Below are 14,794 nucleotides of genomic sequence, written 5' to 3' on the forward strand. Positions count from 1 at the left end.
TGGCAAATTAGTCTACAGTGATGAAAATCTGAAGACTGACTGCCCGGGGGGCGGGGGGTGACTGGAGAGTGGCAAAGGGGAATGATCTGGAGTGATGGAAACGTTTTCTACCTTGATAAGGGTGTAAGTCACACAGGCATATGCATTTATCAAAGCTCATCAACCTGTGGATTTCACTGTGTGCAAATTGTTATCTCAATTACACACATACATAAAGACTTTGAGACATCATCTTACATCTCTTTACCCACAATAACACCTACAGGGGGAAAAATCTGAGAAGCATATGAAAATCCTCAGGAAAAAATATTGCTTAATTATGATTGACGTCCATTGAGTACTTACCTAATATGCTAGGCCCGGTGCAAGTTGTTTCGAGTGCTTATCATGTCTAATTCTCACAAGGACCCTATTAGGTCAGTAAAATCACTGTCCTCATTCAGTATATGAGGGAACTGAGACATAAAAGGTTAGATAATTTACCCAGGGTCATACAAGAGAGACTGGATTTCTTCCCAGTGATCTCCAAACAGGAAGCCTTCAACCACTATCTCAGAAGGCCCTCTTGCTTAGAACACCCTTTTCTAAATGCTTCAATTTTAGAAAGAAATTTATGTATCCATATAAATGTTTAAAAGTACGATTACTAGTATTTCTGCCTTGAGTAGTGTGCTCCTTTAAAGAATTACCTACGTGAGATAAAATTGACAACAGCAACTTGAAAGGTTAGATGAGAAGCTTGGGGGAAGTGAGTTTAAGTCAACGGCAGTGGAACAACTTGGAGAAGGACAGTGAGAATGGTTGCACAACTTTAGGAGTGTAATCAATGTCACTGTGTTGAACGTGTAGAAATTGTTGAAATAGTGTACGTTATTGTTACGTGCTGTCGAGTCAGATCCGACTCATAGCAACCCTATGTACATCATAACAAAACACTGCCTGGTCATGTGCCATCCTCACAATTTTTACTATGTTTGAGGCCATTGTTGAAGCCACTGTGTCAATCCATCTCGTTGAGGATCTTCCTCTTTTTTACTGACCCTCTACTTTACCAAGCATGATGTCCTTCTCCAGGGACTGGTCCCTCCTGATAACATATCCAAAGTATGTGAGTCGAAGTTTCGTCATCCTCCCCACACAATAAGAGCATCCTGGCTGTACTTCTTCCAAGACAGATTTGTTTGTCCTTCTGGCAATCCATGGTATATTCAATATTCTTTGCCAACCCCGTAATTCAAAGGCATCACTTCTTCTTCAGTCTTCCTTATTCATTGTCCAGCTTTCAAGTGTATATGAGGCGATTAAAAATACCATGGCTTGGGTCAGGTACACCTTAGACCTCAAAGTGACATCTTTGCTTTTCAACACTTTAAAGAGGTCTTTTGCAGCAGATTTGCCCAATGCAATTCGTCTTTTGATTTCTTGACTGCTGCTTCCATGGGTGTTCATTGTGGATCCAAGTAAAATGAAATCCTTGACAACTTCAATAATATTTTCTCCGTTTATCATGATGTGCTTTATTGGTTCAGTTATGAGGATTTTTGTTTTCTTTATGTTGAGGTATAATCCATACTGAAGGCTGTCGTCTCTGATCTTCATCAGTAAGTGCTTCGAGTCCTCTTCACTTTCAGCAAGCAAGGTTGTATCATCTGTATAACGCAGGTTGTTAATGAGTCTTCCTCCAATCCTGATGCCCTGTTTTTCTTCACATAGTCCAGCTTCTCGGATTATTTGCTCAACATACAGATTGAATAAATATGGTGAAAGGATACAACCCTGACACACACCTTTCCTGATTTCAAACCACAAAGTATCCCCTTGCTCTGTTCGATTGTGTCTTGGTCTATGTACAGGTTCCATGTGGGCAAAATTAAGTGTTATGGAATTCTCATTCTTCAAAATGTTATCTATAGTTTGTTATGATCCACACAGTCGAACGCCTTTACACAGTCAATAAAACAGAGGTAGACATCTTTCTAGTATTCTCTGCTTTCAGCCAAGATCCATCTGACATCAACGATGATATCTCTCATTCCACATCCTCTTCTGAATCCAGCTTGAATTTCTGGCAGTTCCCTGTCTATATACCCCTACAACCATTTTTGAATTATACTCAGCAAAATTTTACTTGCATATGATATGAATGATATTGTTTGACAATTTCCACATTCTGTTGGGCTACCTTTCTTTGGAACAGGAACAAATATGGATCTCTTGCAGTCAGTTAGCCAGGTAGCTGTCTTCCAAATTTCTTGGCACAGACAAGTGGGTTCTTCTATCATTGCATTCATTTGTTAACACATGTCAGTTGGTATTTGGTCAATTCCTGGAGCCTTGTTTTTCACCAATGCCTTCAGTGCAGCTTGGACTTCTTCCTTCAATACCATAGGTTTTTGTTCATATGCTACCTCCTGAAATGGCTGAACATCAACCAATTCTTTTTGGTACAGTGATTCTGTGTATTCCTTCCATCTTCTTTTGATGCTTCCTGCATTGTTCAATATACTGCCCATAGAATCCTTCAATATTGCAACTTGAGGTTTGAATTTTTTCTTCAGTTATTTTAGCTTGAGGAATGCTGAGCATGTTTCTCCCTTTTAGTTTTCTAACACTTTACTTTGCGTTCTCGAGCCACCCTTTAAAATCAGCTCTTTTACTTCATCATTTTTTCCTTTCACTTTAGCTAGTTGACATTCAAGAGCAAGTTTCAGAGTCTCTTCTGACATCTATTTTGGTCTTTTATTTCTTTCCTGTCTTTTTAATGACCTCTTGCTTTCTTCACTTATGATGTCCTTGATGTCATTCTATAGCTCATCTGGTCTTCAGTCATTAGTGTTCAATGCATCAAATCTATTCTTGAGATGGTCTCTAAATTCAGGTGAGATATACTCAAGGTCATACTTTGGCTCTCGTGGACTTGTTTAAATTTTCTTCAGCTTCAACTTGAACTTGAATATCAGCAATTGATGGTCTGTTCTGCAGTCAGCCCTTGGCCTTGTTCTGACTGATGATTTTGAGCTTCTCCATTGTCTCTTTCCACAGATGTAGTGGATTTGATTCCTGTGTTTTCTATTTGGTGAGGTCCATGTGTATAGTCGCTGTTTATTATACTGTAGAAAGGTATTCACAAAGAACAAGTTGCTGATCTTGCAAAATTGTATCATTCAGTCTCTGGCATTGTCTCTAACACCAAGATCATATTTTCCAACTACTGATTCTGCTTCTTTGTTTCCAACTTTTGCATTCCAATCACCAGTAATTATCAATGTATCTTGATTGCATGTTTGATCAATTTCTGACTGCAGAAGTTGGTAAAAAGTCTTCAATTTCTTCATCTTTGGCATTAGTGCTTGGCACGTAAATTTGCATAATACACACTAATGCATAAATTTGGGTAATAGTCCTATTAACTGTTCTTCTTTGTAGGCATATGGATATTATCATCTACTGAGGCCCTTGTTACTGTTGTTGTTGTTAGTGGCCATCAAGGCAGCTCTACTCTTGGAGACCTTATGTATAATAGAACAAAACGTTGCCCAGTCCTATGGCATCCTCATGTTTGATATGTTTGAGCCCACTGTTGTGTCTATTGTGCCAATCCATCTCATAGAGTTTTTCCCTCATTTTCACTGACCCTCTAATTTATCAAACATGATATCCTTTTCTAACTATTGGTGTTTCTTGATGATGTGTCTAAAGTAGGCAAGAAGGAGCATTCTGATTGTATTTCTTCTAAGACTGATTTGTTCACTATTCATGGTATATTCAATATTCTTCGCCAATACTACAATTCAAATACATGACGTCTTTTTTTTCATTGTCCAGCTCTCACAAGCATATGAGGTGATTGAAAAGGCCATGGCTTAGGTCGGGTGCATCTTAGTCAACAAAGTGACATCTTTGCTTTTCAAGAACTTTAAATAGGTCTTTTACAGCAGATTCCCCCAATGCAATGTGTCACTTTATTTCTTGACTGCAGCTTCCATGCGCACTGATTGTGGATCCAAGTAGGATGAAATCCTTGATAACTTCAATTTTTTTCTCCATTTATCATGATGTTTTTTATCAGTCCAATTGTGAGAATTTTCACTTTCTTCAAGTTCTGGTATAATCCATACTGAAGCCTGTGGTCTTTTACCTTCATCAGTAAGCTCTTCAAGTCATCTTCATTTTTGGCAAGCAAGGTTGTGTCATCTGCATGTCACAGGTTGTTAACGAGTTTTCTTCCAATCCTGATGCTGGGTTCTTCTTCATATAGCCCAGTTTGACGGCTTATTTGTTCAGCATACAAATTGAATAAGTAAGGTGAAAGGATACAACTCTGCCGCATGCCTTTTCTGAAGCTCTAATTGTCTAGATGACTAATTTGTCACTTAAAAGTTACTATTTAGTGTCTAGTACAGGCCAAGCAGTGCCCCAGATGTATGTAGATCACTATCATGTCCATTTTACAGCTGAGGAAGTACAGGCTCACTGATTTGCCTGAAGTCACACCGTTAATAAGTAGGCAAAGCTGAGATTTGAATGCAGCTCTGTCTTAAGAGCAAACTCAACCCATTATGCTACTTTATACAGAAACTCACCTTTTATATATGTGCCCCAACTCCCTAACTAGAATTGAGTCCCTCACTAGTTAGAAACCATATCTTACACATGCTTGAGTTCCTAGATCTGGTTCAGGATGCTGAAAGCCAAGGGTTATCCTTTAACATCATACCTGTAAAGAGGGAACTGTGCTGTCAACAGGCTTTCCCATGGAAGCAGCAGTAAAGGAAGCCTCCAGCCAAGGCAAAAGGCGTGATTTGATTATTTCCACACCAGCATAATGTCCTCCTAAAAGAATACATAAATCAGGTCAACAAGAGAAATCCAACTGCACCAACTGAGCCACTGAGCACAGAGGCTAAAAAAAAAAAAAAAGGAGAGAGCTGGATGGGAAAGCACAGGCCATTCTCACCCTCTTGGGCTGCTGTAGAGAGGATCCCAAAGAGTTGTCCCTGCAGCTTGGCAACTTGCTCAATGAGTTCGAGGCAAATATTTAGATTTTGGTCACATGAGTTTGTCTGCAAAGCCAAAACAGTAGGCATTAAGGCAATTCCTTCACTCTCTGACCCAAAGCAGATAGACAAGCGCCTTACAAGGACTGACTGGCTCCAGTATGCCCCAGTGGCACAGTCTGCTATGTGTTCACCGAAACCTAGGCCCTTTTCTCCTCAGCACAGCACTAGACTACTTTCCCTGCTTCCCTAGCAGTTCATGTGGCCATGTAACTGAGTTCCTGTCAATGGGTTGGGAAGTGACGAGTGCCACTTTCAGGCCTCACCTAGAAGAAAGCTTCTTGACAGAGTCTCCTCTTTCGCTTTCCCCATCTGCCTGCTGAATGCAGAGGGTCTAGCAGAGGACCCCAAGGACATAAGGGATAATGGGGCCAAAAGATTTGGAAGGCTGCTCACTGAACACTTGCACTGAACTGTTGATGGAGAAATAAAGTGTGAGTGTGTGTGTGTGCGTGTGTGTGTGTGTGTGTGTGTGTGTGTGTGTGTCTGTGTGTGTGTGTGTGTGTGTCTGAAGCCACTGAGATTTGGGGGTTGTTTGTTATAGCAACAACCCTGACTCCCTATTCAGTAGAACTCTGCAAAAAATTCTTTTTAAAAGTGAATAGACTTTTTGTAATACTATACCAAACCAAACAAACAAACCAGTTGCCATCAAGTCGATTCCAACTCATAGCAACCGCATGTGTTGCAGAATAGAACTGCACCCTATAGGGTTTTGAATGGCTGTGACCTTCCAGAAGCATATCACCAGGCCTGTCTTCCGAGGAGCCTCTGCGTGGGTTCAAACCACCAACATTTTGTCTAGTAGTTGAGCATTAACCAATTGTGCCACCCAGGGACTCTGTAATATGATACACTGCATACTAATTTATCTGTTTTATTAGTTCTCATCCTTTATATAAGTTCAATGTTTACATTACATGTGCGTAAAGAATACTACTTGTTAACAGTAGTAAAGCATTGCTGTGTTGAGAATACAATGAAGAATAAGACAAAAAAAGACAGGGCCTGGGAATTTATGGAATGTGCAGACTTGTGCAGAAGACAGGCAAGTAAACAGTTAACCTGCAGTGAAATAACAAGCCCAGTGGCATAGCGGTTAAGAGCTTGGCTGCTAATCAAAAGGTCGGCAGTTCAAATCCACCAGCCGCTCCTTGGAAACCCTATGGGGCAGTTCTACTCTGTCCTATAGGGCCGCTATGAGTTGGAACCAACTCAACAGCACCTAACAACAACAACAATGCTATACAGGTGACTACAAGGTCTACTCAAGAGCCTTTAGTCTTGCAAAGTTAGGGAAAGCTTCCAAAAGGAAGTAAAATCTAAACTGAGAAGAAATTAGGCAGACTTGGGGAAAGGGGTAGTTCAAGTGGTTATGGAACATGCTAAGCAATGAAAACAGAATGTGTGGAAGCTAAGAGGCAGGCCATTTAGCCATTATTCTGCTTTTGTCATCTCCTTGGTAAGCGTTTACCATTTCATCATTAACCAAACCTCTAACTGATTCCAACACTAAAAGAAGGAGTCCAACTATAAGCAACGAACAAATCATGTATGTATAAAAATGAACCGATTTAGGTGTCACCTTGAGCCATAATAAGGCACTTGAGATCCTGGGACAGGAAGCTGGGTACAAGGAGGAGAGAAAGTAAAATGAAGAGAAAAAGCTTAGGAGACCTCCAGGTGGAAGTTTACAAGTAAAATGTATATCTATGTCAAGAGGGGAAATGTTTCAGATAGGCAGTACACTCTTTGAGGACAGGACTGCCCTATTCATTGCTCGTATATACAAAAAAAAACCTCAGTAGGTATTGGATGGATAAACGAAAATGAGATGATTCACTCAGTTTGTATTTATTACATACCTCCTATGCTCCAAGTATTGTTAGTGCTTTACATATATAAACTCATTTAATCCATATATATATGTAATACACTATGAAATAGGAGTACCAGTATTATCGTTTCCATTTTCAGATGAGAAAACTGAGGCACACAAAGGTTAAGTAACTTGTCCAAGGTTACCCAGCTAGTAAAATGTCAGAGCTGAGATTTGAACTCATGGCCTGGTTCCAGGGCCCACGCTATTAACTACTAAACTATATTGATTTCTAGATTGTGATTAGTGCAGGAAGCAGAGGGAGAGCTGGATGATGTGACAGTGAATGATGAGGGCAGTCAGGGAAGGCTTCTCTGAGGAGGTGATATTGGTGCTAAGCCCTAGATGATAAGATTCAATGATGCAAAGTACTAGGGAAAGAGCTGGCTTTTGGGGAACAGTAAGCGCAAAGGCCCTGAGACAGGAACAAGTTTGGCATCCTTGAGAACCAAAAGCAGGTCAATGTGGTAGAAGCACAAAAGGTCAGAGAGGTTGGCAGGACAGGCCCAGGAGGGCCTTGCAGGCCTGGTAAAGAGTCTGGATGGGATGTCCTCATAGTCATTGAGAGGACAGCGGTTTACTCTCCATGCTTGGTAAGTAGTATCTGCTCTGTTGTAGCCATTTGTTTCTATGCCCCACGCTTCTATCCCCTCCTCCCAAGAAAGACCAAACAACTGCCTTTCTCATGTTTGTATCTATTATCACCAGTGTCCATAGCAAACTAAAGGGCCCAAACAATGTTTGATGAATGAATGAGTAGTTTAATAGAATAATGTTTATATGATCCAAACATCTGGAAACCCAGAGCCTTAGCAGCCATCTGCACTTCTTCCTCATTGAACCTGTGGCCCTTTGCCCCTGCGATTTTACTCCTGCACTTATCACCAAAACAAAAACAGTTGCTGTCAAGTGGATTCCAACTCATGGCCACCCCATGTGACAGAGTAGAACTGTGTTCCATAGAGTTTTCAATGGCTGGTTTTTCAGAAGTAGATCTCCAGGCCTTTCTTCAGAGGCACCTCAGGGTGGACTTGAACCTCCAGTCCTTCGGTTAGCAGCCAAGTGTGTTAATCATTTGGACCACCCAGGGGCACTTATCATATTGAACTTCGATTCCTTGCTTATAAGACTTTTGCCCTCTGGCTAGATCATGCCATGTGCTAAGTGGATAGAGGAAGGGCTTCGGAGTCAAGCAGACCTGAGTTATCTTTTTTTTAATATTTTATTGTGTTTTAGGTGAAAGAGTGAGTTATCTTTGCTCTGCCAATTGCCACAGTTCTGTGTGATCCCGTACAAGTTACTTAACCTGTCTGAGCCCATTTCCTCTCCAGCCAAATAAGGATAATAATGCCTTGTAAGGTATTAGAAGAATTAAGTCAAAATAATGTTATGTGTATCACCTCAGAGACAAAAAACATTCAACAATTGATACTTATGAGGTGGTATGCAGTATTGAAAGAAGCATAGGGCTTAGGAATTAGATAGCCCTTCGTTCAAATCCGATTCTGCCGTGTATTAGCAGCATTCCCTTTGAAAAGAGCATTTGTTTTCTCTTATGTAGGATGTGGCTGGTACCTATTTCACAAGCTAACTCAGGTGCAGAGACTAGCATAGAAGAGGCACACAGTAATTAGAAGTACAGTATTATTGAAGTATTGTCATCTGCTCCTGTGTCTTACCCAGTGCTTGGTATATAGTGAGGGCCTAAAGGAATGTTTTTCGAATGAGTATACACAACTTAAATAACAGAAGAGAATATACTGTGTCGTACAGTTCCTTTTCCCAAGACATGTCACAACATGCCAAAACTTCTAACACAAAGCACTGCACCAGATACTCGAGTTGCAACAAGGTCACGTTGTTCTACTAAACACAAGATAAATAAAAGATAAGAACTAATTATACTGTCTCCTAGTTCCAAAGCACAGATTCTCCAAATTCATTCACTCATGAAGCACTGAATTCCTATTATATGTAAGTCCCTGGGCCGATGGCTCTGGAAACGAAGCTACATTTAAAAAAAAAAAAAAAGTTGCCTGCTGTGAATAAGCTCAGCAGCTGGGCAAGTAGTACAGAGAATGGGAAACAAGCGGGTAATAACTATCTTAGAGTGTATTAAGTGCTTGTCTTAGTTATCTAGTGCTGCTATAACAGAAATACCACAAGTGGATGGCTTTAACAAACAGAAATTTATTTTCTCACAGTCTAGTAGGCTACAAGTCCAAATTCAGGGCATCAGCTCCAGGGGAAAGTTTTCTCCCTCGGCTCTGGAGGAAGGTCCTTGTCATCAATCTTTCCCTGGTCAAGGAGCTTCTCAGTCGCAGGGACCCCAAGTCCAAAGGATGCACTCTGCTCCTGGTGCTGCTTTCTTGGTAGTATGAGGTCCCTATGTCTCTCTGCTTGCTTCTCTCTTTTACATCTCAAAAGAGATTGGCTTAAGACACTATCTAATCTTGTAGATCTCATCAATATAATTGCCACTAATTCATCTCATTAACATCATAGTGATAGGATTTAAGTACAGGGAAATCCCATCAGGTGACAAAATGGTAGACAATCATACAATACTGGGAATCATGACCTAGCCAAGTTGACAGATATTTTGGAGGGACACAGTTCAATCCATGGCAGTGCTCTACATGGATAGTGTGCTGCAGAAGCAGAAAAAACTCTCTGGTGAGGGGTAAGAGGGAAGGACATTTCAAGAGGAAGGAACAGCAAGTACCAAGGGCAAGAAGCAGCAAGGCGTATTAGGAGAAAGTGAAATACAAGGTTCCAAGATCAAATAATGAATATTTTATTTGCCACATTGAAGATTTCAGGCTTTAATTATCTCAACATCAAAACATTTAACAGGACAGACTGGGGAGACTGGATATGACATGGTCAGATTTGATTTGCTTTTTACAAAAATCACTCTGGTAGGAGCAGATCAGATAGGGTTTGGATTAGAGAGCAAGTCTGGTGGGGAGGTAGAGGGTTGCTAATGGTCTGTCAGAGAGATGTTGAGCGTTGTGGAGACATGAAGAGTCCATTAAAAGTCTTTCCCAACCCCAAATCACACCTGTGTCAGCCAAGCTCCTACTGATGTTACTATTACTTGAGGAAATGAAAGAAGTTTAGAAATGGGGAAGAGGTGTGAGAGTGTTGATCCTGAGTTTGTTTTTGGACTGTTCAGTTTAGGAGGCCTAAAGGACCTACAGAGGGAGATGTTTGGTAATAATACCTAACAGTTATTGAGCACCTACTGTATGCCAGCCAGGCACTGCGCTAAGAGCTTTATATACACTATTTAAGCTAATTCTCACAACAGCTCAACAAATTGGATATCATCATCATCCCCAATTCATTGATGAGGAAAATCAAAGAGGTTAAGTAATTGGGAAGAGATGAAGATTCCCACAACCTCCACCACTGGAGGCGGAGATCTCAACCATGCTATCCCCAAAAGCAAATGAAAAATAAGTTGGAGCTCAGAAGAGAGGTAGGGTTGAAGGTGTGGCTTTGGAAGTCTTCAGCAGATGGGAAAGAGTAGATGCCATATGCATAGATGAGATCACCAGAGACTGAAGGCAGAGTGGAAGGCAATCTTGCTGTTCCAAAAGTGGGCTGAGGATGAAGTGTCAATGAATGAAAAACATCAAAACAAGAGCAACGAGAAGTGAGAGGACAACCAGGAAGAAAGATAAAGAACCAGGAAGCCAAAAAAAGACGTTAAGGAGCAGGACAGCATGGTTTATTCTCTGCTTCACTCATGCATTATGGTCTCAACAAATCTTAATGGAGGGGAGAGATTTAAAAGGTTGAATCCTCAAGGCTTAATGAACCCATTGTGAGGTGTGATAGAGATGGAGAAGAAGGAGTCCCAGCTTTCTGACTTGCGCCACAGGGTGGATTGTGATGCCATTGCCCAGCCAGGGGCCACAGAAGAAAAACCAGTAAGACTGTAGAGATGATAATCAGTTCCATTTGTTGGGTTAAAGGGGCCTTGGAGCAGCCACGTGTCAGGAGCTCTGGAGAAAGTCCAAGCTGGAGATAGATTTGGGAGTCACTAGCATCTGGAAAGTAGCTGAAACCATAAAATTTGACCAGATTGCTGCAGAGAAATCAAGCAGATAAGGATTGGGGAAAAAAAAAAAGATTTGACCTACTATCAAATGGCCTCTGGTAATCATTATGAAAGCAGTTATAACAGAATGGTGTGGAGACAACTTCAGGCATTTCCAGATTGCACTGGTTGAGAAATAAACGGGAGTTTAAGAAGCAAAGGCAATGAAGACAAATTACTATTTCAAGAAGCTTGGTAGTTTGAGTAAGGAGAGCAACGGGATAGTGGTTTTGTTCCCATGCCCTCAATGTCGCCATTCTTTTGCCCAAAGCAAAGCTCCTGATCTATTGAGCCTAAATTTTGTCTAACCTCCAAAATTAGACAAAATTTCCCCTTTCTGTCCTGCAACGACTCTCTCCACACTAGTCACTATCCTGCTCTGCTTTGCACTCCTGTGGTCCCTATCCAGAATGACCACCAATCCTTTGGTTCTTTTCACTTCCTTTTACTTCTGAGCATCCTCGACCTTATTAACAGTCAGCTATTTCCCCCCATGGAGCCCTGGTGGCATAGTGGTTAAGGCTGGCAGTTCATATCCACCAGCACTCCTTGGAAACCCTATGGGGCGGTTCTACTCTGTCCTATAGGGTCGCTATGAGTGGGAATTGACTTGATGGCAAGCAGTTCTGTTTTGTTGGCTTTGTTTTCCCTCTTGAGAGCCTGATCATCCAAGATTCTCCACCCAATGGTTCCCTCATACCTACTATTCTATTCCTAAACTTGAGTCTTCTCCACCAGATTTTATAGGGTCTTGACCCTTAATTAAAATTCCTATTAGGCTTCCTTTTTCCATTGCTCATTACCTATTCTCCTTAAATAGCAAACAATGATGACATTTACATTAATATAAAAACAAGAAAAGTCAAATTAAAAAAGTTGATAGTCTCTCTATTAAAAAGAAAACAACCCCCCTTAATCACTTATCATTTTCTTTCGTTGTCATGAGTTCATCATTAGTAAATGTGGCAGAAACAGTAACACCAATCAAATATTCTGTATGTTTTCACTTGCTTCCCTAGCTCCATTATAGTTAGATTGTTATTGTTAGTTGCCGACTAACAAATCGCGACTCACAGCGACCTCTTGTGTGCAGAGTAGAACTGCTTCATAGGGTTTTCAATGGCTGTGACCTTTCAGAAGCAAATTGCCAGCCCTGTCTTCCGAGGTGCCTCTGCGTGGGTTTGAACTGCCAACCTTTCAGCTAGTAGTCTAGCATTTAACCTTTGCCACCACCCGGGGACTCCTTAAAGTTAGATTGGTGCCGTGTAACAAATTCTGGCCAATGGAAAATGAGTGGAAGTGATATGTGTAATTTAACAGCAGCAAAAATTCTTTGCTCTTTCTCTCTCTTCCTCTGCAGTAAAGCTCTTAAAGGTCAAGTGATGAGATAGCTCCTCCACAGAGGGCACCTGGAAGCAAGCCAATGAAGGAGAGCTGCCATCAGACTTAACGTGAATGAGAAATAAATTGTTATGGTGAGATACTGAGATTTGGGGTTAATTCATTACTGCAGCATAGCCTGGCTACTAAAGAGATAAAGGAAAGAAAATTGTTCTCTATACATTTACCAGTTAGATTAAATCCTCAAGAATGTAGAAGTATGTTGACAAAGGCAGGAGGAGTGAAGATGGGCAGGGAGTATGTTTGCACACACCATAGCAACTACAATAACCCTTTGGAATCAGGCACAGTTTGGCACATAGGCAGCTTTTATTTCAACCACAGAAATTATTCTAAAACAATCTGAAGAGCTACCTCTTTAAGATCTCATTTTATGTATTGATATTTAATATGCTGTTTTCACTTGTTAGTGCAGATTTCTGTAACATGAGAGCACAGTAATGCAAGAGGAAGCATTACCAGCCCTCCCCACCATGCCCACTCACATACTGAGTAATCAAAAGTTTCGAGATTGTAATGTCCTGGTGTCTATTATTTTACCTTAAGAAATGCAATCTTATCCTAGCTTGAGGATGGAATTTCAAGGGTATAGAAAATTTATACCATTTGCTACTGTAACTAGGGAGCCCTGGTGGCATAGTGGTTAAGAGCTCAGCTGCTAACCAAAACGTCAGCAATTCAAATCCATCAGCCACTCCCTGGAAACTCTAAAGGGCAGTTCTATTCTGTCCTATAGGGTTGTTATGAGTCGGAACTGACTCAATAGCACCTAACAACAGCAAGAACTGTAACTATACAGAGTCGAGCATACAATTTTTTAAAGAATCTCAGACCATCTGACCCAGGTTAACTTCCTACTCCACAGGACCCTGAGGGTACACAAAAGCATCTGGGGGGGAGGGGGGGACTCCTGCCAGAGTTGACCTACTCCAGACATTGCCAACACTGTAAGGAGCGTTAACATCTTAACATCTCAGTGGAGTCATTAGATGATCAGAATCCACTTCTGCAAATAACCAAACTCCAAGAAGGTTATTTGATCCCTTTACAGAGTTGATCAACAAAGTCATATAGATGTTACATGATAAATTTAAGAATCTGGGGCAGCACACTCTTACGTAAACCTTAAGGACCATTCTCAGAGTCTTTGACTTTGTTTACTAAATGGGCCAGAGTAGCTTACAAGAGGTTAGTACAATCTTTTGCCTAAAGTATAGTCCAGCTCCATCTGTTCTCCAATTTCTTGGTTATGCTACAGCTAGGGTAACCTTTCCAAAATAGAATCCAAACATGTCTCTACCCTGCATAATGCATTTAGTTTCTTCCCCTTGCCCTCAGGATAAGTTCAAACTCCTTAACACACCATTCCCAAGGCCTATTACCATCTGGCCCCAACCACCCAGCCTATGCAGCCTAATCTCACTTCCACTCCATGCACTGAACCATTCACAAAAATCCAAAACCCACTGCCGTCAAGTCAATTCCGACTCATAGTGACCCTACTGGGCAGAGTAGAACTGCTCCATAGGGTTTCCAAACAGCAGCTGATGGATTTGAACTACCATACTCTTGGTTAGCAGCGGAGCTCTTAATCACTGTGCCACCAGGGCCTCTGAAGCATTCACAGGCCCTCCCAAATATGGCAGCTCTTTAATGCCTCCCTGACTTTTTTTTTTTTTTTGCATACGCTGTTTCCTCTATCTTCCTCAAGTGGAAATTCATCTTTAAGATGCAGTTCTCATTTCTATTCTCAGCAGCTAGCACATACATAGGCACATAGTAAGCTCTGAAAAAAATATACTTTTTGAATGAATAACTAATGAATAAATGTAGAATGCTAAAAATTGTCAATAAAAACAGAGTGCCTAATCCAGACTTTTACACACAGTAGATTCATTGGCGTACATGTAAGAGTTGAAACAGGAGTGGAGGTTGAAAAGAAGACTCCTAAAGTCTGGCCCTTGAAGAACAGCCACAAGAGAGGAGCGGGTCAGGCAGGGAGACAAAAAGTATCAGAGCCTTAGGAGAACAGGGGTGTCAACAGTCAAAAGCAACAGAATGTCCAACAGCTCAAGAAGAATGATGTTGCCTGGGAAATGGCCGCAAGATTTGGAAAGTGAAGTCTCTACTGTAGTGTGGTGAGGGGAGAAGCAGCTAGATGGAAATGGTTTCAGTGAGTACAGAGGGGCCACTGTTACTGAGAAGGAAAAGTGTAATAAATTACGGCATTTCTCAATACTTACCGGTACTTTCTAAAACTATCATTTAATTTGGTCCAATCAAAAACTAGTGTCATTTTTGTTAAATGTTACTGCGTGACAATTTATATATATATATATATATATATAT

The 14,794-nt window shown here is 41.0% G+C and overlaps 1 protein-coding gene across 1 annotated transcript in view; it reads right to left on the bottom strand.

The window, feature by feature from the left end:
- Positions 1 to 14,794, bottom strand: part of SPATA18 (spermatogenesis associated 18) — a 42,922-nt gene that overhangs the window by 27,002 nt on the left and 1,126 nt on the right. The window contains exons 2-3 of the mRNA XM_023737350.1: positions 4,958 to 5,063; positions 4,718 to 4,833 (exon numbers count right to left, since the gene is read on the bottom strand). Of these exons, the coding sequence (XP_023593118.1) occupies positions 4,718 to 4,833; positions 4,958 to 5,063 (222 nt within the window). The remainder of the gene's footprint in view (positions 1 to 4,717; positions 4,834 to 4,957; positions 5,064 to 14,794) is intronic.

Source organism: Trichechus manatus, unplaced genomic scaffold (assembly GCF_000243295.1).
Source record: "Trichechus manatus latirostris isolate Lorelei unplaced genomic scaffold, TriManLat1.0 scaffold00101, whole genome shotgun sequence".
Classification (NCBI taxonomy): domain Eukaryota; kingdom Metazoa; phylum Chordata; class Mammalia; order Sirenia; family Trichechidae; genus Trichechus; species Trichechus manatus.